The sequence below is a fragment of the Fundulus heteroclitus genome, chromosome 9 (assembly GCF_011125445.2).
Source record: "Fundulus heteroclitus isolate FHET01 chromosome 9, MU-UCD_Fhet_4.1, whole genome shotgun sequence".
NCBI lineage: Eukaryota > Metazoa > Chordata > Actinopteri > Cyprinodontiformes > Fundulidae > Fundulus > Fundulus heteroclitus.
In genome coordinates, this window is record NC_046369.1 from 20,166,702 (window position 1) to 20,192,018 (window position 25,317).

The 25,317-nt window shown below is 41.7% G+C and overlaps 3 protein-coding genes across 4 annotated transcripts in view; 1 reads left to right on the plus strand and 2 right to left on the minus strand.

Moving 5' to 3' along the window:
* cers1 (ceramide synthase 1) overlaps window positions 1–9,428 on the minus strand; it is a 40,422-nt gene extending 30,994 nt beyond the window's left edge. Inside the window, exon 1 of the mRNA XM_012877926.3 lies at window positions 8,197–9,428. Within this exon, the coding sequence (XP_012733380.2) occupies window positions 8,197–8,445 (249 nt within the window). The 5' untranslated portion in view covers window positions 8,446–9,428. The remainder of the gene's footprint in view (window positions 1–8,196) is intronic.
* Window positions 9,429–10,984: 1,556 nt separating this feature from the next.
* On the minus strand, window positions 10,985–19,974 carry cope (COPI coat complex subunit epsilon). The gene is made up of 10 exons (XM_012877921.3): window positions 19,830–19,974; window positions 19,581–19,643; window positions 19,377–19,477; window positions 17,782–17,934; window positions 17,328–17,381; window positions 17,119–17,200; window positions 16,808–16,963; window positions 12,938–13,006; window positions 11,615–11,689; window positions 10,985–11,289 (listed from the first exon to the last, which is right to left on the minus strand). Exons 1-10 carry the CDS (start codon window positions 19,929–19,931, stop codon window positions 11,236–11,238), a joined length of 909 nt encoding a protein of 302 aa, XP_012733375.2. The 5' UTR covers window positions 19,932–19,974; the 3' UTR covers window positions 10,985–11,235.
* A 2,901-nt stretch (window positions 19,975–22,875) lies between these two features.
* Window positions 22,876–25,317, plus strand: part of tnfaip8l1 (tumor necrosis factor, alpha-induced protein 8-like 1) — a 33,024-nt gene continuing 30,582 nt past the window's right edge. The window contains exon 1 of one of the 2 annotated variants that reach the window (XM_021324250.2): window positions 22,876–23,218. The gene's annotated coding sequence lies outside the window, so the exon portion shown is untranslated. The remainder of the gene's footprint in view (window positions 23,219–25,317) is intronic. The other variant, XM_036141199.1, reaches the window with a different exon arrangement.

Consider the following 25,317-nt stretch of genomic DNA (forward strand, 5'->3'; position numbering starts at 1 on the left):
TGCTCGGCAGTGACGATCGGGTGATGGATACGCAGAAGGCAGAGGCCCCGAGATCTCTGGTGAGAACTTTCTGAAATTGATCCACGTAAATCAACTCACCTGTCTGTGGTTTTGACGCGGAGGATGATCGATGCCTAGAACGGCTCAGGGCAATTCGTCAGAAGTGACGAACCGCATTAACTGCAGCAATCCTGCGGCGGTGCCGGAACAGCTCAGCGGGGCCATAAGTTCTGCGTTTTGCACCGCAGATCGACAGCCGGAGTGGAAATATATTGTTGTTCGGGTGAAGGCCTTAAGTGCTGCTCGTAATGCACACCGTGCAGCAAGAAATTAGATAGCTGGGTCACAGGAGAAGAAGAGCAGCCTAACATAATATAAACTATCTATTGCTTGCAATCAGTGTCAAAACTACAAGTAAGTTTTATCTGAGTGGGCTTTTTTTTTTTTTTTTTTTTTTTTTTTTTGGAAGATGGGATTTCACTTCCTCCCTAACCACAAACCCTAGAATCAGGTTTCTCCGCATGGCTCTGAGGCACAACTCGATGGAAAGTGATCTAGGACCTGTGGTTAGGAGCGCCATCACTCCGGAGGATGCTTTCACAACCAGAAGAACAATGGAGGCCCGGGCCCGATTCGCCGTTCAGCCACCCGGTGCGGAAATAAATGCTCTGCAACAAAGCAGAAGCTGCAAAAACTACCGCTCTCAGAGGCGGCTCTAAAAAGGGAGGGGTGGGGTGAGGGGGGGCTATTAGAGGCACTTATGAGAGTGGTTACAAACTGCTGCAGCTGACCGAGGTCGACTGCAGAGTGCTGCAGGACGCAAACATTTACAAGAGGCAGACGTTAAAAAGCAGCAGCCCTTTTTCTGCAACCGTGTTCATGATTGGCTGCTGGAGCTGAGTCAGCGAGCTTGGGCCCACAAACCCGGTCCTACTCCTCCTTCCTCTGCCTAACTTGTTAGTTTATTCCCCCAGGTCGGGCTTCTCTTCACCAAACTCTCTTATCTTCTGATTTTTTCCCCCCCCATTACCGTTTCAACTTTCTGTTGATGTAAATGAGAAGCTTCTTAGGAACCTCCTCTGCACTCTATATGACTAGAAATGCATGCAGATGTGAGCATTTGTGCATGTGAAACCACCCCTGCGTACTCGACCTGCACACACGGATGCAAATAATAAGCCAGCGGTTGCATCGTGCAAGCACAGCCCGAACACATCAAAGCTGCACACGCTTTGTCAAATGTCCTTTTGCGCAGAGTCGAGGTAAAAAAAACAAAAAAAAAAAAAAAAGAAAATGAGGAAGGAGTAACGGCAAGTGTGACATTCGCCGGCTTGTTCCTCAGAAGAGCTTTTTCGGCTCTTATCTTAAAAGCCACATTTGCTTTCCTCTAAACTGCCGGCGTCACAGCTCTGATGGCAAAAATGAGGCGAAACACGGCGAGGATGCAAAGCGCGTCTTACATAACAGCGGCTCGTGAGAGAAGTTCATCTAACCTGGATGTGTGCTGCTGCATGCGGCGCGAGCAGCCACGAATCGGAGCAAACTTCCAGGTCTTGGTCAAAGCGTCGCCACTTGAGAGAGGCTTTGGACTTCTCTGCACAAAGTCCGTCCTTTATAAAAGACACTTAAAAAGCCGGCGGGCCTAACTAGGCTAATGGTTTAGCCTTAAATGTGGCTAGGTTTCTCTGCTGAGAATATACATTAAAACAAGTTTAAAGTGTTTTGGGCTGGCATGTTTCAACTGTCCATCAGTCCGGGTCCTGATTAAGAAAAATCAAGATGAGTCAGAAACCCAGCAGAGAAAAAAAACTAAAAGGGCTTCCTGTACATGGCAGAGTACAGATTACATGAAGGAAGTTAGAGCTGACTTAGGGTGCCGTATATCTGTACATTTAAACATTTGCACATATACTCCAGACTGCTGAACTGCTGAAGGACTCTGTACCACATTCGTACACTACACAGTTTTTAATAATACTCACCTGTACACTGTGAAATCGCACACTGTCTATTTCCCCTGCATTGTTTACATTGTTGAGATTGTTTACATTTCAATTGATTACAAAAATCACCGCTGCACCTTATCCTGTAATTTACTGCAATTTACTGTTTTGTTCTCAAGCTGTATGCAAACGTAATTTCGTTCTGTATGCACTCTGTGCATACAAAATGACAATAAAGTTGTCTAAGTCTAAGTCTTTATGCATATTTACTCTTTAAATTTCAAAACATACAATTACCCCTAGAAATATTCACGCCTGTGGTAAAGAAAGTTTTGGATAAGCTGACAATTGCAATTACATTTGTTTTTAACTTTGTAAGTACCGCTTTGACTGCGTGAAAACGAAATTTCGTTCTGTATGCACTCTATGTATACAGAATGACAATAAAGAAAGTCTAAGTCTAAGTCTAAGTCTAAGACTGTAGACATGGGCAAGTTTTCTGACATATTAAAGGTTTATTAATACAATCCTTCCTTGATTAAATGCCCTGTTCTACCATGTTCCTCATTTGGGGAAGTGCAAATAGACTAGATATATCAGCAAGTCTTGGCCTAGCAGCTATTTTCATATTAATATGAACACAAATTTGTCTCAGTTGAGTGGCAGGTTCTCTTGTCTTTCCCATTTTGAAGACTGTAAGTATGGGCAAGTTTAGGTGAGCGGCTATTCTGTGACCATTTCCAGGCACACCAAAGACTCTTTGGACTTCATGCCCTCTTATATTTCCCATTTTGAAGAGTGATTAGGAGAAACAAGCCTCTGTTGGCCTTTGGGAAACAGCTAAAGGAAAATCTTGATCAACTTATTCAATACTTTAATCGTTTTTACTATTTAGTTCATGTTAGTGTAAAAGTATAGATAAAATATGCTTTCAAAATGTTTAGATTTTTTTGTTTGTTATTAAACGGATCGCTTGCCCATCAGATTCTCTTGCATGATGGAGACTTTCGGACCCCAAAACACATTTGTATCAATTTAATGTCAGGTTCTCTTATCTTTCAACATTAAAGAGTGACTAAGAGAAATGGACCCCTGTGTCACATCATAAATTAACCACGGGGAGACGTGAACTCATTGATTACTTATTAAAAGCTCCTACACACTGTGATCAGTTCACTGTCATTTCAATACTACAGTAGTTTTAAATAATAGTTTATATTAAAGGCATACTATGCAACATTTTTCAGTTAATTAATGTGTTCCATACCGTTTTGGATGATTAAATGAGTCATTTCAGGTCGAACAAAGGTTTTCTCGGCCGCCCTGGGGGTCTGTGGGGGAAATACCGCACTTGCAATTGCAAGAGCTCACGGCCCGCACACACAGAAGTCTCGCTTTACGGCGAGAACTGTGTTTTTGCCCTGCCATTCACTATATGCACGCACGAAAGCAACAACAAAGAACCGCGTGTTAACGTCAAATAAACATGCAAGCATATCGAGTTTTATTATTATTATTATTTTTTTTTTTTTTTTTTTTTTTTATGTTGGCGAGACGCGGCCGTGGCGAGGCAGCTGCGGCGGCTGCGGCAGCTGCGGCGGCTGCGGCTTGGCGAGGCGGTGGCGGTAGCGTCTCGCCAACATAAAAAAAAAAAAAAAAAAATAATAATAATAATAAAACTGGCGAGGCGGCTTGGCGAGGCGGCTTGGCGAGGCGGCGGCGGCTTGGCGAGGCGGCCGCCGCCTCGCCAAGATAGCGCTACGGGAAGCTTGATGTTCATACCTTCACTGTGTTAGTCATTGTTTGTACTGCCGTTTTTTCCACTTTTCGTTGCGTTCGCCTGTCTGCTAAGCTCAAAACAACCGCGCCTGGCTTGATGGAGAAACCAGAACAGCTGAGCATCTTTACGACAGTGCACTTTTACTTTCGCCCTCTGGGGGGAGCCTCGCTGGAAAATCAACCCCGGTTGCATAGTATACCTTTAAAACAGTGCTCGCTATTCTTTAGTTTTAGTTAGCATAAAAACGTATAATAAGAACTGGTTTTGGGGGGAAAAAAACAGATTTTTCCTGTTAACTGATAAATTATCTACTGAATGTTTGCAGATGAGTTTGTTTTTTTCAGGTCTAATAACATAGAAAGTACTTTGCCGACTTGTGTCCATGTTATAATTCAGTGATTACAGGTTCTTATGAGCTCTAAGGATGTGCATACATAATTAACTCTGTTGTAATTAACTGAACTCACTTTATTGACATTTGAGAAACCATAGCAACAGTACAGTAAAAACAACACCATCAATCTTTGCCGGGCAGCTATTAAACACACTGATCTTTACTTGACAAGCCTGCTTAATGAGAAGCCATCTGTTTTGCTTCGGGGCATTTTCTTCAGGCCAGCATATGCCCTCTGAGCAGATAAGACCACAAACGTACTTCTGCTTCTCGGTCAACCCACTCTGGTTTTATAGTGTGTCCCAGCAATACTCAAACTGAATTAGCTCCGAACGGCTCACCTACTCTAAACCCTTCATCCCCAACATCAGAACCCTCCAGGTAACAGATTGTCAGACCGATCGGCACGACAATATTATAAAGATGCTGCTGGTAAGACACACGTGGCCCCGGGCGGAGACACAGCACGGTGCTCTCCGGCATCGTCGACCACATGTCCACGACCACAAATGATGATGACAGAACGACACGCCACATCCAGGAGCTCTGCGCATAAACCGACAGCAGGAGTAAGGAGGGTATCCGGGGTCTTTAGATGGCCGAGGAGGAGAATAAAGAAGATCTGGGCAGCGCTCCAGTCCTGTCAGAAGCCTGTGTGTCTGGCCTCAGACAAACCGGGCTGAGATGGCACGTCTTCAAGCACCAAAAATGATGCTGTGGCATGCGATATGACTAATAACAGCGTTTTTGATCGTTTTATAGCATGAAAAAAACCTTTGATTGCTAAGGTATCTGATTTACTGGTTTCTGCCAAAAAAATCAGCAGCTCTGTCTCCAACAAAGGACCATAGAGAGCGCCTCGCTAATTCAAAACCAGCGTTTGTTGGGGAAAAGGCCTCATCATTAGCTTCACCTGACTTCAGCGTGCTTTAGTGTGCACATAATGCAAAGAGGGTGATGGGAAAGACCCTTCTCATCACTCGTTTCACACATTTTAAGGGTGTTGCTTTGGATATCTGGTGCCGTGTACCGATAAACTCTTTAGATTCATATGCTTATGATTGTGATGATGATGGTTTCATTTGAAATACAATAAAATGGGACTTATTGACTAACTGACTGTGAAAGTGGGCTGCACTGCGGAGCTCTTTCATCTCATCAATTAGAGTGACTCTGACCACCAACCCAAATGATTAGGATTCGTTTAAAACATAAACTCAGCTATGGCAAAAAAAAAGCTGAGTTTATACATAGTTATACATAGTTACAGCACATTGCAAAAGTATTCATACCCCTTGGACTTTTTCATGTCTTGACACATTACAACCACAAGTTTAGTTCACAGACGAATGTTATGTGGCTTTCTTTATTTTTTTAAGTAAAATCTAAAATGTATTCAGCCCCATTCACCTTCACACTCCTAAATTAAACCCAATGAAACCGAATCGCTTCAGAACTAACCTGATAAGTAGCTTGCAGAAATCCCCAGCTCAGGTGGAAGAAACACAGCACACCTATTGGTTGTGCACTAAGCAAATCTCGCCTTTAGGGAAGTGTGGCTAGGAGAAAGCCATAAGTGGTTCCTTTTGTAATTAGCCACAAACCATGTAGGGGACACAGCAAACACGTGGAAGAAGCTAAAGGTTTTTGGTCAGCGCTCAAAATGTTGTTATGCGTGGTGAAGCACCAACAGGTAATTTCTCCCTGAACACACCAACTCCCCACAGTGAACCACAGTGGAGGCGGCATCATGCTGTGGGGCGGCTTCTTCTGCAGCATGGTCAGCGAAGCCGCTCTGGCCTGATGGAAGGATGGACGGAGCTAAATACCGAGCAATACTGGAAGAAAAACTCTTGGAAGATGCAAAAGATTGGAGACTTCAAACAGCTGGAGGATCTTCCAACTGTGACGTGTAAGAGGTGTAGATGTAGCTCCCAAATGTAGACGAGACATGGGAGCATGGGAGGAAATTGTATTTAACGATAAAAAGCCAAAAAAACTACAAAAATGGCAGAACCACAACAGCAGCACAGCAGGAAAAACAGCAGCACAGCAAGAACCATTGGGAAATATTTGCAGAGCAACAGCAAACCGCCATGGCAGAGAAACTAAAGATTACTACTGAGATAAGAGTCTAAACTACTGAGCTATATAATACACTGGAGTGCTAATCACCGTCTGTTAGAACGAGTCGCTGTGAAGCCACCAGCCGCCATATTGGTACTCCCCATTTTTTCCCCAGTAACTAGGGAATATGTGCGCTACAGCATCGAATAACGAGGATTTTCTCATGTTCAGGGGGGCTTAAGACTTTTAAAATGTCAAATTTCATATATAGTTTTATGTTATGTTCTAAAAATATCAAGTACTGAGAAAGTCACGTGCTGAAATATTTTGCATTTTATTCATTTAAATATATATGTTTAACATTTATAAATATATAAATACCAATATACAAAAACATATATTTACATATATGTTTACATATATACACATACACATACTTATATATACATATATATATATTTAATATGAATAACATGTAAAATATTTCAGCACCTAATTTCCTAGTAGTTGATAGTGTTAGTACATCCACTGACTATAAAATTACCTGTGAAACGTTTTCACACAGCCAGAAAACTGCTTGTTGTTGCAACCAAATCCTATGGGATTCTGTGAGAGTAGGGAGTAGCAATATGGCGGCCAGTGACTTCAGTTTTTCGGCAAAATCAGCACTCCAGTGTATTATATAGCTCAGTGGTCTAAACCAATACCCGCAGAGATTTAAATGGATATTAATGAAACATCGAAAGCAGTAAAACCCAAAAATGATCACAGCCCAAAAAATTCTAAGTATTAAACCAAAAATAATTAACAAAACACAAAGACCCATCATTAATGAAACCAGCAGGACAAGAAAACATTCAGCTAGAGTTACAATAGACCGGTTTAGATCAGATCAGAGTTTCTCAACCCTGGTCCCAGGGGCCCACTGCCTTCCAGGTTTTAGGTGTTTCCCTGCTGCACACGCCTGACCTAAATGATTAACGGACTTCTGCAGCACTCGATGCCATGCTGAGAAGGTAACACAGTCCTGTGACTCAGGTTTGCTGGATCAAGGACATGGCTAAAACATGAAGGGCTAGGGTTGAGGAACCCTGGTTTAGAGCAAAGCCTATTCTCATGCTATATTTGCTCAGTCACAGTCTAGACCTACATTCAACTCAGAATGTGTGAAATACTTGATCATGTCTGTTCACGGATGCTTTCCAGCCGGTGTCACAGAGCTAAAGCTATTTTGGGAAAATGTCGGTCTGGCAGCGTGCAACTGCAGCAAAATGTGGTTTCCGTGTCAACGTCAGGGAACTAAATAAAAAAAGGCACGCCACACTTTTCAGATAATCTTCTAAAAGAACGGTTGTTGAAATTGTTTTCATTTCAGCACGTCACAATTTCGCAGTATTTTCTCACTGAAAAACCTGCGCTGTGTCACGGGAGAATGCCGGAAAGAAACACCTTTCCTGTCTGTCTCCGCTAAAGTTGCACATAAACGCCTTAATGTAATTGCTCAACGCAGAGGGTGAACATTTCCTCCAGTTGGTGCCCCTGCTGTAAAACAACTGCGGTGCTCTCTTTTCACACATGCGTGTTCAGAGCATGTGCGCAGTGGCTCCACGTGGGCACACACACTTCCATGCCCGGCTTGATCCAACCATCTTGAATGACTCACAGTACCCAAACGAGGGAGTAACAGCAGACTGTGAATGCAGCAGCTGTGCTTTTTTTTTTTTTGAGAGCCTGTGCGTGCGTATGTGTGCGTATGGTTAATATTTTCTGATGCTGTGGTTAAGCTGTCTGGGGAGAGAGCAAGCTCCGCGTTTCGGGCCGTGTGTGTGTGTGTGTGAACATGTGTCCCACCTGTGTTCTACAAGCAATGCTTCCCCCTCGCTCGTGTTTTTCTTGGCATGCTGGAGGCTTTTGACGCCACGCGTCTTAGAGGATGGAGCGTTGCAGAGTGCGTGTGTGTGGGGGTGGGGAAGGGTGAGGGAGAGGGAGAGGGAGGGGGGGGGGTCACTTACCTTAAACAGACTTTCTGTCAGTCCCTTCCTGATCATGGTCCACAAAAAGGCGCAAAAGAAAAACAGGGCGATTTCGGTCCAGGTGATGTATGCGGTCTCCAGGAGAGTCCGTTTGGAGAGCTCCGCGCCGCAGTCGCTACACCGTCTCCATTCGTCCAGCATGACGCCGGCGCCTCTGGTGATGAGCTCCCAGTAACCCGGCATGGGCTCCACTTCCGCCGGCCCGGCGCCCCCGGCATCGCTGCCCATCGTGGCGCGTCGCTGTGACAGCAAAGAAGGTGAAGGCCGGGTGAGGTGCCTCCAGCAGAGGGACAGAGGGGGGAGTCCAGACTGACCGCTCACCAGGCGTGTTGGCTCAATAAAGCACCCAGAGCAGGCTTATCTAACGAGCTTATCCCCTCTTCAGGCGCCTAATTCTTTGCTTTCCAAATTGAGACATGGGCCCATATACTGTTTGCGCTTAGACCCCTATCATGGGGAAGAAAGAGAGAAAGAGAGAGAGAAAAAAATCCCTCCTGGGCCAGATCGGACCACAGGCGGTCATTAAAATTTAAATGGAAATTATAAGCACGCCAAATTACAGGAAGGGTTTCTTGGAGTTAATCTGACCCATCTGCAGCCTGGAGGTTCATCCTGCTGCGCACACGGCTCGTCTGCGGCAGGTTAGCCGCCTAGCTCACAGTAAATCAAGCGGACGGCGCAGTGGATGGAGCAGCATCGGCGGCGGCGGCAGGAGCGGCTCCTCGGCGTCAGAAGGCTTGAACGAACGAGCCTTTGAAACGGAGCGCGCACACGGGAACGACGCAGCCCGGTCCGGACTATTGTTGCCGCTCCGCTGTCAGAGACGCGCTCTCATCTCCGGACCGTTATCCGCCTTACATAACGCTCCTGCGCCGCTTCACGGGGGGGGAGAGAGCGGCCGCTTGGAGGCACGCAGACTGGTTATTCCGGCGAGAATAGAGATCAAACCAACATATCCCGGTAACAAAAAAATAGAAAAAAAGAAAATGGCATGCGCCGTTTCCTCTCCTTGTGCGCCGGTGGTCAACGTGTCCGACGCTGCGTTTCGACGAGGCGCGCTCAGCTCCCGGAGGAGATCAACTGGTGCGTTCAAAGGACAGCCTGCATTTATGGCACAGCTGCGTTTATGACACACACACACACACACACACACTAAAAGAAAAAAAAAGGAAAGAAAATCAAGCGAGGGCGTGACGTATTACACGCCCGCTATCTTCTTTATGAACGTCTGCTTTATCCACCGAGAAGCAGAAAAGGATGCCTTAAAGAGACAGTGCAGCCTACGTCTCAGCAAATTGCTAACGCGATCAAAAAGTTGGCACCAAATTAATTAAAAATAGTGAAATCCATAATATGTGGGTTAACTAGACAAATCATTGAAATTTACGTTTTTAATTTCAGCTCGGTCATTGGCACCAAGGTAGAGCCACAATAAGGTAATTATCAAAGAAGCGGTCAGTGCTGACTCCTGTATCGCGACATGATTTGATGCTGATGTGCAAAAGATTTTGTATTTCTTTATTTGTGAAACCAGCCCCAAAGTATAACTGTACAAGGTGCTCAACATTTCTCATTTTACCACAGGAGGATGGCTGCAAGAGTTCTTATAAAAATAGTTCATTCAGAATTTTACATAACTACATATTTTCCAAATGTTATGACTGTATTCTTATAATCCCCCCAACCAAAAAAAAAGAAAGAAAAATAATCCCACCCACCAAAAGGGGGTCACCAGTCTGTGGGATTGTTATTTTGGGGGTTGCAGGCTAAAAAGTTTGGGAACCTCTGCCCTGTAGCATATTAACAGAAAGTTAAGTGGAAGGAAAAAAGTGCACAAGGAACAGAGATAACTGCAGCTTTAAGATGACCGTGGAGCAAAGCGCATTTAAGAGCTTGGTGGACTGCATGCAGCTTAGTCGGTGCTACAAGAGGCATTAGACACCGAGGTATGCAGGACAAGGGATGTAGCTTTAGCCACTCCTAAACAAGAGATGTCAGAAGTTTCATACAGATATTGCAGAACCAGACATTGCTTCACATCGATTTGCCTTCATCTGAAAAACAGACAGTTCCTTTTATTCTGAATTTCGTTTGAAAACGCTCCCATTTGCTTTGAGAATCTGGAAGGAGTGGAGAGTCAACCTGCTAGAAGCCAAGGTTTACGAATGGGTCAGTGATGATATTTCAGGAATCGGGTCATCTCCTGGTGTTGGTCCAGTGACTTTCATTAAGTCCACCATCGGTGCAGCTGGATAGCTGGAAGGTTTAGAGCGCTTCTAAAATGCTTTCTGCTGGCAAACTTTATGGAGATGCTGCTCTAATTATTCAGCGGGACTTGGCACCTGTCCAGCGCCAACAGTACCAATACCTGGTTTAATGAACATTGCATCAGTGCTTGATTGGCCAACAAACTCAGGTGACTTTGTAAGGTGAGACACTCCAGATCCAACAATGCAGATAAGCTGAAGGCCGTTATTAAAGCAACCTTGACAGTAATTCATGCAAGTACACACCCAAGTATTAAATCCATTTACAGTAGTATACAAGGATAAACTTTACTAGTAGCTGGCATTTGGCATTAATCCGTTTTTAAAACTGGCCTTGTGTCATCTCATTTTCTAAGAAACTGGATTTTTATGTGCTGCAAGTCAATCAATGAGAGCATCTCAGTTTCACCTTTTGAATTTTGAAAGATAAAGTATCTTTACTATATTCTGATTTATGAAGCTGTACCTGTACGTGAAAACTGAACACATCACAGACTAAATATTTAATAAGGTGATTTATTCAAGGAGATTTCTATTGAAAAAACACTCACAACCTTTTTGCTCATTTATTAACAGTTCAAAGGAATGCTTGTATAGCACAGACATGTAAATGTAGAGCATGAGGATCAATGCAGATACATAAGAATTTCTAGTGTGGTTTAAATACAGCCAATGTTTTGAAGAAAAAGAACATTACAGAGAAACAGGATTATCTTCATGGTATTTCCCACAGTCCGCAGTGAGAGTGTCTCTATGCTGTAGCGGTGGGGGCATACTGCATGGTCAATCTGTCAAACTCATTCTCCTGCAAACAAAAAGAGCAACAGCATGGAAACCAGTTACACACCAAAAAAAACACAAATCTAGTTCAGCAAACCAACATGCACAGATCAGACAGGTTGGTAACCCGGTTTATGCATGTATAGGTACGTTTGTACTCTGGCGTGATTGCAACACAGAGCGCCGACAAAGGGCGAAGGTTTAACGCCCTCTTCGGCTTTAATCCAAGGGTGCCATCTTATCACTACAGACAGTTCTGTAACTTTTACAAAATAGGAATGCTGAGAAAGCAGAGATTCGGCAAGTATCTTTGTCCAAATGTGTAACACAGACACATACAAACACGTTACCTTGGCAAAATAGTCTTTCAGGAATGGATGGGCTCTGTGGGCATCTTTCAGCTGGGACAGATACCGGTTGGTGACCTGAGAAAAACACACAGAGATGGTGACGGTCAGAAAGTCTCCTCTAGTAAGGGCTAACAAACTAAATACACAAAGGATTATTGACAAGGAGGCGCCTTAAAACAAATGATTGCTTCAGGCGGAAGACATTTGCATGCGTGCTCTTCTACAAGTCTGAGGTAGACGAGGCTCTGTTGCAGCGGCGACATCGATACTGTGCTCTGAACCACATTTTGTAGCAATGGACTCTTAAGCCTGAGACAAGCAATGTGACTATTTCTGCCTGCAACCATTCCCCGTCAATCAAATATGATAACTGTAAAGCAACACTTAAATAATATGCAGCATAGTAGTTGCTTGTTGCTAAATTAGTCATAAGGCATAAATATTTAATCTCTAGGAGAAACTATGTCTTAAAACTAGTGCAAGCAGTGGAAGTGAGAATAATTTAGGATCCCAGGGACAGAAGCAACAATTTTAACATCAAAACTTCAATGATCAGTAAGTACCAAATTAAAAAAATATATATATTTTTGAAGATTATTCTCCGATAACCGTTCTGCTTTTCTGGTAATTTGTGGTGATACACTGCAAAAACAGAACTAAAAATAAGTAATATTGTCTTGAAATAAATGTATCTGTCCTAGATTTGAGCAGGTAAATAAGATGATCTGCCAATGGAATAAGATTTTTACACTTGAAATAAGAACAATTCATCTCCATCATCTTATTTCAAGTGCAGTATATCTAAATATCTTATTTTAGGGGTGAAAATACTCATTCCATTGGCAGATCATCTTATTTACCTGCTCAAATCTAGGACAAAAACACAAATTTGAAGACATTTTTTCTTATTTTTAGATCCGTTTTTGCAGTGTATAGTCTAATTTTCCAAGTTAACCTTGACAGAGAGGCGATTATCAGTGGTTATCGCGACTGGAGACTCGTTAATGATGTCTTCGTGTTAATGGTCAGCATTCTAGCACATTGCAAGCACATCCAGCAAATGTAAATCAGATTACTCCCCCTTTATCTTGTGAACTCTGACTCTCACGCTACTCCACAGCAGATATGGCCGAGAGATAGGCAGAAGATGTGTGCAGGTGAGCAATGTACTGATTTAGGCAAGGCAAGCACTGAAAACTGCTTGAATGTGCACGTTGCGTTCAGACATGAAGGGTCACGGATTGCTCTTTATAGGTTTACACAGAGGATAGCTGCTCGACTACTGGCTGTCATAGCAGTGGCCTCTGAGAACTTTGCTCTCACCTCGGGAGGTTTGCCCAGGTGCTGCGTCAGCACTATGAGGTTGATCAGCGTCTCAGGGTGGCTGCTGTCCTGATAGGGATAAAAATAATAAAGTGAGACACGTTTCAAAAGCAATCCCAGCCAAGAGAAGTAAAATACATTTTGCAAACGCTAAAATAAACCCCTTGCTCCTACTATACGTGATGCATTAAACACAGTTCAGTTAAGTATAAAATCTTGTCGGATTTCAGCTATGCAAAGCACGACAGCTGAAAGCCATATTGCACCTGCAAGGTGAGCGATAACATCAATGAATAACTGTCACTTTGTAAAAATTTAACCTTGCATCACTGCCACCAAGTGTGCAACGAGGCTCTCTGAGGCTGGATCGGGTCATCTTCTTTATGAAACCTTTAAAAGACGCAAATGGGCAACTGCATCTACTCAAAATAAGGAAAATATTTTGTTGATATGTACGACTTTTACAAATAATAATAATAAAAAAAAGAAAAATTCAAAATGTTTATAAGGAATACGGCTCATTATTGTGCCTACAGAGCAACCCAATTTGCAGATGGATTAGACTCTTGAGAAACACATGCATGTGCTGCCACCTGCTGGTGAATTGACAGATGTTTTTTAATTTACATTTATAAGCACTGACTATGTCGTTACCAGAAGCTTTTATATCTGTTTCACGTATTTTTACCATCATGGTAAAACACTAAAGCAAACAGTAACTGATAAGAGTCCTTCATCTTTACTTATATATATATATATACAGACAATCAATTGCTAAAGTATTCAAAGCTCGCTTGGCTTTCTGCCTCTTTTGTTAGATTCCAACCTGTCATTTAAATGTTTTTAAATCTTATCTTACGTGACGGATCTGCACAAAATAGTCTAAGTTGGAGAAGTAAAAAAATTAATAAATAAAAAATAATAAGAAACTGAACCAGCATGTGCCATGAAGCCCCAAAAGGTTCTAGGACAACAAATTACATTCAAAAGTCAGATATTTAGTGAAATGAGGTCCACCTGGGTGCAATCTAAGGCCTTTTACATACGTAGCAGGGTATTTAAAAAACCCAAATTTCTCCCCCACATCGTTTTTAAAAATAATATCGTACACAAAGGATCGTATTTGAAAGGGTTTCATCCACACAAACCACATGCCAGACCAATCAGGGGCAGTGTACTGCAAAGCTAAAACCTAGGTCAGCCAGCCAGAACCCTTCAAAATAAAAGTGATGTTAAACAGCAATGTGCCTGGGTAAAACAGATGACCTCCAAGCGCTTTTCTCTCCTTTGCACCTCAACATATTGGCGCAGCTGGGCTTGTAGAAACAGACAAATAAAAGGCCTCTGAACCAAATGTAATGTTTATCACGTTCCGTTTACGCTTTTACTTTGAAGTCTAGATTTTGAGATGAAAACAGGAAAGGCTTTGCATGGGGAGGCAAGGTCAGTTAAAAATAAACTACCAGAAATGCAGGTTAGTGAATTTCCCCAGTTTAACACTGATTAAACATTTTTTGTTAGCAGTCAATTACAACAGCAACATGGAAATCAGCACCTCTTTAACATCTCATTCATTTTTCACTGCACTATGGCCGAGTCTGTAACGATGGCTGCACATATGTGACGTCAGCGCCGTGATGCATCAGACTTCAATCTCCGGCTTTTCATGTACACACACGGGCTCAAAACTGGAACGTTTATAAATATCCACTTTGGCCTGAGTTTTTAGGATCATTCGTTTTAAGGGATGTATAACTATTTATGTCGATGAAAAGCATAACTGTATAAAAAGAAATTTCCCAGACATCCTGCTACACTTGGACTAGGCCCAAGTGTCAGTATGAACACACCTTTGCTGAAAGGTTCCAGAGTAGGGCTGGACAATAATTCAATATCAGTATACATCACAACACTCTTAACTCAATAACTCACCGCACATCTGTCAGTACATCACAGAGAGGGGGGGGCTGTGACACCACGTGTCTTTGCTACTGCCTGCTTAGAGCAGTTCAGAGCATCGGCTTGGCGTCACATAGAAACAGTTTGATGTGAATACTTTTTGTTACTGAGCAGTTTACAGACAGTGTACACGGTCATAAAAGTAGAGCTTTGTGTGTACCTGTCCGCACAAAGCACATCCTAAACTAAACTTAAGACATCCCAAGTAAGACAAGACATCTAGAGTAAGACGGGACATCCTGGGTAAGACGGGACATCCAGAGTAAGACGGGACATCCAGAGTAAGACGGGACAGTTGGCAACCCAAGTCCCTGCCCTAGCAACATTTGTTTGTTGTTGCTCACTCTTTACTGCTTATTGCTTCAAATATTCAAATATAAGAATTTATAAGAAGAAACCTAAGTTGTAGTTTTAAGTTAAAGTTGTTAATATTGACAAAGGTGAGAGTTTTGTTAATTTGTTAGTGATTTCAAATGTATTTGAAGGCTGAATACGAATCAGCGGTGATTATTAATTTATTCGTATAGTTTTTAATTTCTAAAACGTTATATTGGAGGAATTTCACAGATTTGGCTAAATAATTTTCAGATGTTTGTACAGGCATCTGCTGTAGGCATTTTGGGAGTTTTTTTAGGCTTTTATAATGTTTATATTGATATCGTAATGATACCATATCGACCCAAATTAAGAAATATATCGTGATTGTAGTTTTGGCCATATTGTCCAGCCCTAATCCAGAGTCTGCGTCACCACTGAGCAAGACGCATCACACCATGAACACCAAGAGCTGGTCAGATGAGATCAAAATGTAACTTTTTGGTCACCAAGGAAAACTCTACATCTGGTGCAAACCCATCACATCACCCCAAGAACACCTGGAAGTTCAAAATCTAACAAGACAATGCTACTGCTAAAGCAACACTGGAGTGGGTTGAGGAGAAACATTTAAAGATGTTGGAATGGCCTAGTCAAAGTCCAGACCTCAATCCATTTGACAATCTGTGGTTAGACTTGAATATTGTTGATCACGTGCTAAAACCATCCAACCTGGAGCTGGAACAGTTCAGCCTTGAGAAACTGTGATTTTTTTCTGTTATTTTGTCCTGTTGGTTTTTTTCTTCACCATAATAGAAAAAAAACATATTCAAAGTTATTGGCATGTTTTGTAAAAAACATAATGCAAGCTCTCAGACTTCTGTGAATTGATGACGGCAGGTTTTCTGCTACAGCTGCTGTAAAACGAGCATAGCCAGAAAGTTTACTACTGAAAAAAAGGAAAAGCCCAAATAAAGGTTTTGGAGTCACCTAGTAAAGTTAGCACTTAAATCGTACTCAGAGGCTGTTGCACCTGAAACGGGCTGCTCCTGCTTGTAATGTGGCCAAATAAAACGCTCCTGCAAAGCAGGCCACAAAGCAGTGATGCAAAGGAGTTGATAGCAATCGCTGCTACGAGCAGTTATTGATTTTAGGGGGGGGGGAATTACTTTTTTCACATAGGGCCAGCTTGGTTAGGATAGCTTTTTATCCCTTAAATGATCGTAATCATCTTAAAACTGCATTTTTTTTAATTCTGATAAGCTATTGGTTTAATGAGTAGCAACTTTTCTGTGTTAAATAAAATAAAAAAATGAAAAACTAAGGAGTAAGCAATAATTATAGTAGAAATGTGACTACTATGGTCCATATTTCAGAAACCTTTTAGGCAAACTCTCAAACATGTTAAACAAATAAAAATTAAATCTGATGCATTATTAAAAACAATCATTTTGCGTTCAATTTCTAAGAATATTTCAATATCGAGGATTGTAGCAAAAACATCCTGTTTCAGCTTGCGTTCCCTAACGGTTCATGTTCACACAACAGTGTCCAGTATGTAATCAGTCCCACTGGAAGAGGAAACGGTCATCTAACCTTATCGAGAGCCTCCTGCAGCACTCCTTCAGCCTCCTCCCACTTGTTCTGAGCCATGTAGCAGGCCACCTGACCGTTCAGCAGCAGCAGCGTAGACGAGTACTTGTCAGACATCTCCTGGAAAATGTAGTAAGCATCCTGCAGCTTCTCTCCACCCTGAAACAACAAGATACATTAAAGCTGGCCAGAGAGGAATTCATTAAGTTGCAAAACGCAGCAACAGTCCATGATATGCCAGATGTTTGCAGATGAATTATGCATATGCTGGTGAGGTTATAAAAAAAAATCAATTGGTGCTTTCTCCCCCTCACCACAGCGATGTTAACCCAGGCTGTGGCGAGCTGGGTTAGTGTGGCATCCTCATCCTGCTCCTGCATCTTCTTTAGTTCTTTCCTGTCGAGGAATTTCGCCGAGATTAGAGAGTAATCCAAAGCAATAGCTTCTGTAAACTTTTGAGATTCACAATTTAAATACAAGATTATTCTTTGAGTTTTATGGATGCCGAACTACAACCACAAACCTCGCCAGGTCAACACGATCCAGACTGAGGAGCACCTGAATGGTCATGGCCATGCTGGGTGGAAAAAAATAATTCTGAATTAGGTTCAGTTTGATGTGTTTCGTCAAATAAAACATTGTCAGCACATTTCATTGCACAAAACAATACTTATTGATGCTAAAGTCGATTTCCCCATATTTCATATTCATCATAATAACATGAATTCCAAACAAACAACATTTTCATCAAATCTCATTACACAAATCCATAGAGTGGCCTTTTAGGTGCCTGAAATGTATTTATTTTTCATCCAATCCTGCAGTAACACTTGATTACCCTAATTTAAAGTAACTCAATAGCCTTTGTGCATAAAAAGTGAAGCCAAAATACTGCTTGATATTTTCTGTGGAAACCAGCTGTTATTTAGAAATGTAACTGGACAACAAGCAAAGTGTTTCTTTTAATTTGTCCGCACCACTCCAGACTTTCGCCTTGGTGCAGAGTTCTGAGAGCAGCATCCGTGTTCATCTCGTGGTAGTAGATGGACGCGGCCATGATGAGGAATGTGGTGTTGGCGGCATCCACGCTCTTCGCCATCTTCTTGTCCAAATCGGCAACAATGGCGTCCCTAAACAAAAGCAAAGACGTGAACACTGGGAGGAAACTCTTACTTTTTTTTTTTTTTTTTTTGCATCAAGCTGATTATTAATCTAAAGCTAACAATAAATACAGCTTCTGAGGCTTAAATTGCATTTGAAAAAGCAACTTTAATAGCAAATGTTGCAAAAACATCAGGTAATGCGTAATTGGTTTTGTTCCATTGCTTATAGAAGAGAGCTCATTAAGGGCCATAAGATTTTCACTTAATGTACTTATTGTACATTAACGGCAACAAATTGCTTCTCTAATGGTGTGTTCACACCGAACACGGTTGAGGGGGTGTGAGCAGTGAATTTACATTTTATTGTAATGCCTTTTGCTCCTGACCGTGCAAAAGGCACGGTTAGGAGCGGTGAAGCAGCCTCAGGTGCAATCTGTGCGGTGACTTTCGCTGGAGTCAAAAAATCTGAATGTTTCTGTTAAACCAATCATGGTGAAGGAGCGCAGCGGAGGCAAAGCTTTTATCGATCAAAATAGGAGATAGAAAAATGTATGTTGACATGGGATGAAGTAAGGAATGCTCTTTAGAGGTTTGTGGGTGGCTTTGAAAAAAAGCCAAAAGACTACCCGGCACACTGTAAACGTCTGGTGTATAGAAAACACAGACCAAAATGTGTGTTGTCTTATGACAGACAAAAGAATACTTGTTAAACTCGTCTATAAAACAAAAATAGAGAGCTGTCCAATCTGTATGGAGATTATAAAAAATAACTGGGTTTATTCTGTTACTTCTTATTCAAACTGGACAATATATGGAACTGAAATAATCAATGCGAAGTCAATGTGTGGAGTGTCACATTAGCAGGGCTGTCTGGAGGCAACATTTGTCAGGCTGATAGTTGATATGCCGTGCTAATAACATCCTGTGAGCTGCTGGAAGGACAATTTATACAGATTTATATAACAGAGAAGCCCGGAGGGGACGTTGAAATAGTGACAAAGAAAAAGTAGAGTAAGGAAAACGTGAATTAACTGAAACCAACACAGATCACTGCAACACATTAACATCCCAACTGGTTGTAATGCACAACTAAAGCACGACTGTGTTTGATACAGCAATATATTTTAAATAGCATAGTAAGCATCCATATTGCATTTGAAATTATATTAAGGCGTACACCTGATGATCCGACGCAACATATAACTGCTGGACAATATCTAGGCGTTTCTGATTCCATTGAAGGATTTTAGGGCTAGAGAAAGCTAGAAATGCTTTATAAAAAGGTGCAGGCGACTGTAATATGTCATCTGCTTAACACTGCGCTGCTTGGGTTCATAACGTTTCTGGATTCATCCCAACAATCCTACAGCGTTCATAACCACAGATTCAGAGATTAACAAGTTTCCCCTCAGAGCGACAGTAAAAAACACTGACTCCACTTTATGTCAACGTTAAATAGAGAGTTGTACCTTTTGCTTTCATTGGACAGAAACTCTGCAAACATCCTTACAGCTTGGAGCTCGGGTGGAGAGTTGGCCTTGATGTCGTCCAGAACAACGCCATACTTCCTCTGCAAAGGCGTGGAAATGGCTTATAGTCGCAAGAATGAACCCAAAACACACAGATGACAGGCTAAAAGCATCAGGCTGCATATGAATATCACTCCTCCTTACCTGAGCGATGTACGCTCTGTACAAAAACATGTCCCTTTCAGTCTCCTTGTCGGGCGACGACGGCTTCAAACAACAACAACAAAAAAACATGAGTCGGATTTTAAAATCATTCGGACAAACGGATAAAAAATTATCATTCTCTAGATTAGCTCGCTTGCTAGCATAGCTCCTGTTAGCCAAAACAGAGAGCAGCATAGGATAAAACCCCGATTAAAAACGTTTCCAAATATGTCGGAATGAACCACGTACCTTTACTTTCTGAGCCTCGTTGATACATTGTTGATAGCTGCCGATATAATATGCATTTTTCACATCGAATAGCTCGTCAACATCACCCTGCTGAGCCGCCATGTTGGTTACTGAGACTTCCTGACACGTCCGCGTCTCGCCGAGCATTCTGGGAAATGTATTTTCAACGACGGAAACGCACAAGGAGTGCAAGAATTTTGTTAGAAAAAAACTTTTCTACATCTGGAATTTGACCAGTGTTTGGACCTAAAGTATAGTTAGGCTGTGTTAATGTATTAAAGAAAAAAAGTGTAAAAGAAAAAAATAAATGGCTAAATCCACTGAACAAGCTGATATAGCATTTTATACTCTTCACAGTAGCCTTCCTGTATATTTAAAATTAGTGTACAGTAGTCATGCTTACCTACAGTAGTCTAAATGACCGGACTGCTTTCAACCAAACACATTTTTTCTTTTAACTTTCAAATACAATCTCCGAATCTGTTGGTTGTTCCTCTTAAGAGGTTAACAATTAAAAGGAAGCAGGGTCTTTCATGTCTGTGGCTCCAAAGCTGTTGAATAGATAAAATAATGCTGCATATCAGCATTTTGGAATGGCATGTCCCACAATCACAAATGTAAAGATGTGGACTTTGCTGAACTCTTCGGGGACTTTAACTGGAACAATGTACTTTGTTCCGATGAGCTTTGCTGCAACAAACATTTTTTGTGTTAAAAACAAAAGATGAAGATGTGGAAGTATGGCAGAGGATCTGTGTTGCAGTGGGCGTGTGTGTTCCTCTACCAAAAGCCTTGAAAGCCCACATGACATTGTGTAATCTTTGACATACCAGGACATTTTAAATAAGAGTCTGGGAGACTCTGCCAGAAAACTGAAGGTAGGGCATCACTTGGTCTTTCAACAAGATATTGATTAAAAACATATGGCTTAACTACGGAAAAGCGATTATTCAGAAACAAAGCCAAAATTTTTCCCCACTGGCTGTCTCTATCCAGACAGGGGATAATATTTCTTAAGAGTCTTTTTATTGAATGTGTTTTTTTATGAATTGATGCATTTTTTAAATGGAATTATTTATTCATCTATGTGAAGTTGCGGATGAATGCAATGTATGTCGGTGCAGGTATCCGAAGCAAATTTCTCCCAAGAGCGACAAACGAAGATACTTTAAGTTTTTACATTGAGTTCCTAGAACTAAATCATAAATCGTAGAAAAGAGCATAATCAGAGGACTCCAGGACCCTAGGGCATCTAGAGAGGTTATGCCAAGAGGAATGGAACAAAGATTGCTCTCTCTCTCTCTCTCTCTCTCTCTCTCTCTCTCTCTCTCTCTCTCTCTCTCTCTCTATATATATATATATATATATATATATATATATATATATATGTATATGTATATATATATGTATGTATGTATGTATATATGTATGTCAACCTTGTGAATTGCTGTAGAAAGCATTGTTCTGTTAGCAATCGGGCTTACAAAAACTATTAAGAAAAAAAGGGACTCAAATTGGCCCTTTTTCCCAAATGTTGTGTGAGAAAATAACTGTAATAACAGATTAGTTTATTTTTATGCCTTTCACACATCTGTCCGTGTATATCCATATATATTAACAAAAGAAAAGAAGGAGTTATTTAAAGTGCTATATATATATATATATCCATCCATCGATCCATCCATTTTCTGACTTGCTTATCCCTCATGGGGTTGCGAGGTGTGCTGGTGCCTATCTCCAGTGTTCAGTGGGCGAGAGGACAACCTGGACAGGTCACCAGTCTGTCGCAGGGCAACACAGAGACAGACAGGACAAACAACCATTCACGCACACACTCACACCTAAGGTAGAATTTAGAGAGACCATTTAACCTGACAGTCATGTTTTTGGACTGTGGGAGGAAGCCAGAGTACCCGGAGAAAACCCACGCATGCACAGGGAGAACATGCAAACTCCATGCAGAAAGCCCAGGGTTGGACTCAAACCCAGAACCTTCATAAGATAAGACAAGATAAGATAGACTTTATTGGTATCACAGTGGAGAAATTCATTTGTCACATCAGCTCAATAATCAAAAGTAGGTGCCAAAAGGAGGAAAAGGTGCATGGGTATATACAGTGTGTCCACATATATACAGTGGATCGAGAAAAAAAATAAATAAAATAAAGCATATATATATATATATATATATATATATATATATATATATATATATATATATATATATATATATATATATATGTGTGTGTGTGTGTGTGTGTGTGTGTGTCTATGTGTGTGTGTACATTCTACCATAGACATTATGTCTATGCCTTCTACCACTAGAGGGCGCTGTAGACCTTACATATGGCCAGACAAAAACCTGCTGTAGTTCAAAATGATTTATGCTGTTCACGGAATAGTGCTTCTGTTTTGACGGATAACAGTGGCTTGCATGTTTGAAATAAAATATATAATTTTTCGCAGATTTTTAAGGAATGCAACAATTAGGTGGGAGAAACAAGAATCACAAACATTAGTAACTCCCTCAGCCTCATTAGATTAAAGAAATGGTGGTGGTGGGGGGGGGGGGGGTCTGTCCTTAAAACACTCTTGCTCCTTTTTTCCCCCCTTCATCTGTATCAGTTGACGAGCATGCTCTCATTAGACACCACATTGTGCGTGAAAATCGCAAATGTTGACTCAAGTCGATGTGTCAAAGTGTGCCATAAAATCTAACGAGCCATAGATTTACAGTGATGATAGGGGAGACTGCTGCTCCGCACAGTTCCTGTTCATTGTTCCCCCCCAGCACCATTTCCTCTGGGAAATCTGGAGCCGTGGGACCACTGGGACCTGGACAAGGATAATTACTGGAAACGCTAATGGGAAGGAAGGGGGCGGACACGGAGGGGGTGTGTGCTGCTCCTAATAAATGACCCTTTTTTTTCTTATTTAGCCTGACTGGGGTTGTCCACTCTTCTGGTAGCGCCTCCATTGGCTCAGTGCAACATCAATCTGCTGGGTCGTCCCAGAAAGTCCCCCCTCAAGTTTGAAACTTTTTTTTTTTTTTTTTTTTTACGAAGAGGAGGAGGAGGAGGACTCTGATTACACGAACAGCAGCTAACTTGTAACTGATCTCACAAGCCTGCGAGGGAGGAAAAACGCTCTTTTAATAATTTACAAATCTGCGCCTGGCGGCTTTACGGTTACAGGACAACAAGAGAGGCAGCGAGGAGTGGACTTTTTACAGCAGATATCCGAGCAACTAAAACAAAATATATATATATATAAAATAATAAAAACTCAAGAAACATGCTGTGAAGCGACAAGCATGAGGAGCTGAGCGACTCCGCTGAGATTAGGTCGTCAACTCTCTCCGGCTGACAACTTCTGCGTCTGACCCGAAGGTGAGTGCAGGTTGTTGTTTGTTTTCTTTTTTTTATGAAACATCTCCCCTCTCAAAAAAAACAGCAGCAAAGCTACGTCTCAGCTGTCATCACAGGCCTGACCCCAGAACAACAACAACACAATAGTTGAATAAAACACGGGTCCGACCGAGGAGGGGCTCGTTTTTTAGTGAGGGAAATCTTAAATCGGTCTGCGGGTTGACGCCTGCTTGAACGTGACGGCCGCCGCCATGTTTAACGGAAGTTAACGGTCAGCCGTTGGGTTCGACCGTCTACCCGCAGCTAGGCTGTGTGGAAAACTAGTGCCAACTGTCAAGCCTGCTCTAGTTTATAGGGTTTGGGATGGAAAGTCTGCTGCTGTGATAAATAAACGCCAGTAAATAACGTCAAAAGACGGCTCCACTGTTCACCGGTGACTAATGCGATCAACGAACTTATGAAAGCACTGAATTAGGTAAAAAGATGTTAACGTGTGAATGCCTGCTGATGTTTGTTAGAGAACATAAGTGAACACAGCAGCAGCAGCAAGAAGACAGGAACACAGCAGGCAGGCCGGGAAGAATGTTTGAGAAACAGTTAAAGCATTATGTTATTTAAAAAAAAAAAAAAGTACATAGAGCTCTATGCAGAGAACATTGTTCCTTCCATAATCTGAACATGAGAAGAGAGTAGCACTAGTGTAAACCCTCCAAGGCATGCCGGCCACCTAAACTGGTAAACTGGGCAACGATCAGAGGATTGGTCATGGTCAAGAGGCGTATGGTAACTCTGGGGGAGCTGGAGATACCCACAGCTCAGGTGCAAGAATGTAATGACATGGCACGTTTCTGGCATATTGCCCCATTCATGCATGACGTAATTCAGAGTGTTTCACAGGTGCACTAAATACATTTAAAGAAACATAGCAACGAACAATACTTTTAAATGTAGTTAAAAAGCGGCAAGAAATGACCACAAGTAGCCCCGTTTGCATTTTAAATCAACCCATATAGGCAAGGCAAATTTATTTATATAGCACAATTCAGTACAAAGACAATGCAAAGTGCTTTACATGATTAAAATATAGCAAAATACAAGCAAGTGGGAATAAAATGTAGATAGAGAATAGAATAAAAGCAAGTAGGGATAGAATGTAGAAACAAAGAAGAACATTAAAAACAGTAAAACAGTTTAACTAGAACAGTCAAAGGCAATTTTGAACAGATGTGTTTTTAATCTTGATTCAAAAGAACTCAGGCTTTCCGCACTTTTACAGTTTTTTGGAAGTTTGTTCCAGATAAGCGGAGCATAGGAACTAAATGCTGCTTCTCCTTGTTTAGTTCTGGTTCTGGTTCTGCAGAGCAGGCTGCAGCCAGAAGACCTTAGTGGTCTGAAGGGTTGATACGCTGATAACAAGTCTGTAATGTATTTAGGTGCTAAGCCATTTAAGGATTTATAGACTAACAGAAGTATTTTAAAGTCTATTCTCTGAGATATAGGGAGCCAGTGTAAGGACTTTAGAACTGGGGTTATGTGCTCTACTTTCTTAGTCTTAGTGAGGACGCGGGCAGCAGCGTTCTGGATCAGCTGCAGCTGTCTGATCCACTTTTTAGGCAGGCCGGTGAAAACACCGTTGCAGTAATCAATTCTACTAAATATAATCGCATGGATTAGTTTTTCCAGATCCTTCTGAGACATTAATCCTTTTAATCCTGGAAATATTATAGGGGGAAAACAAGCTTATGTAAGAAGGTGCTCTGGTCAGACGACGACTAAAATTTCACTTTTTGGCCTTTTTGAAGATTTAAAGACAATTGAGACTGAGATCAGACTCCGTGCACACGCCATCCCCACAGTGGAACATGGTGGTGGCAGCATAGTGCTGAGGGGAGGCTTTTCTTTTGCATGGAAAGGTAAAGTGGTCAAAGTTGATTCGCATATAGATCCTGGAAACACAAGGTAGTTCTACTGCGGAATGACGAATGGACAGCCTCCAAATTTGCTAGGCTGGTAGAGACGTACCACAAAGGATGTATATTATTGCAGTGGAAGGTGCTTCTACAAAATACTGACGTAGCAATGCTGAATGTGAATGCACGCGACACTTTTTTGTTTCGATC

Bases quoted from the DNA above. Each gene is read 5' to 3' on its own strand.
- cope (XM_012877921.3), bottom strand. From the start codon at position 19,931: ATGGCGGCTCAGCAGGGTGATGTTGACGAGCTATTCGATGTGAAAAAT. The intron at 17,382-17,781 runs GTGCGGACAAAT...TTTTCCACCCAG, and splicing joins CAAGGCGAAAGTCTGGAGTG to CATGGCCATGACCATTCAGG. The intron at 11,290-11,614 runs GTAACGTGTTTG...TTTTGTTTGCAG, and splicing joins TGAAAGACTATTTTGCCAAG to GAGAATGAGTTTGACAGATT.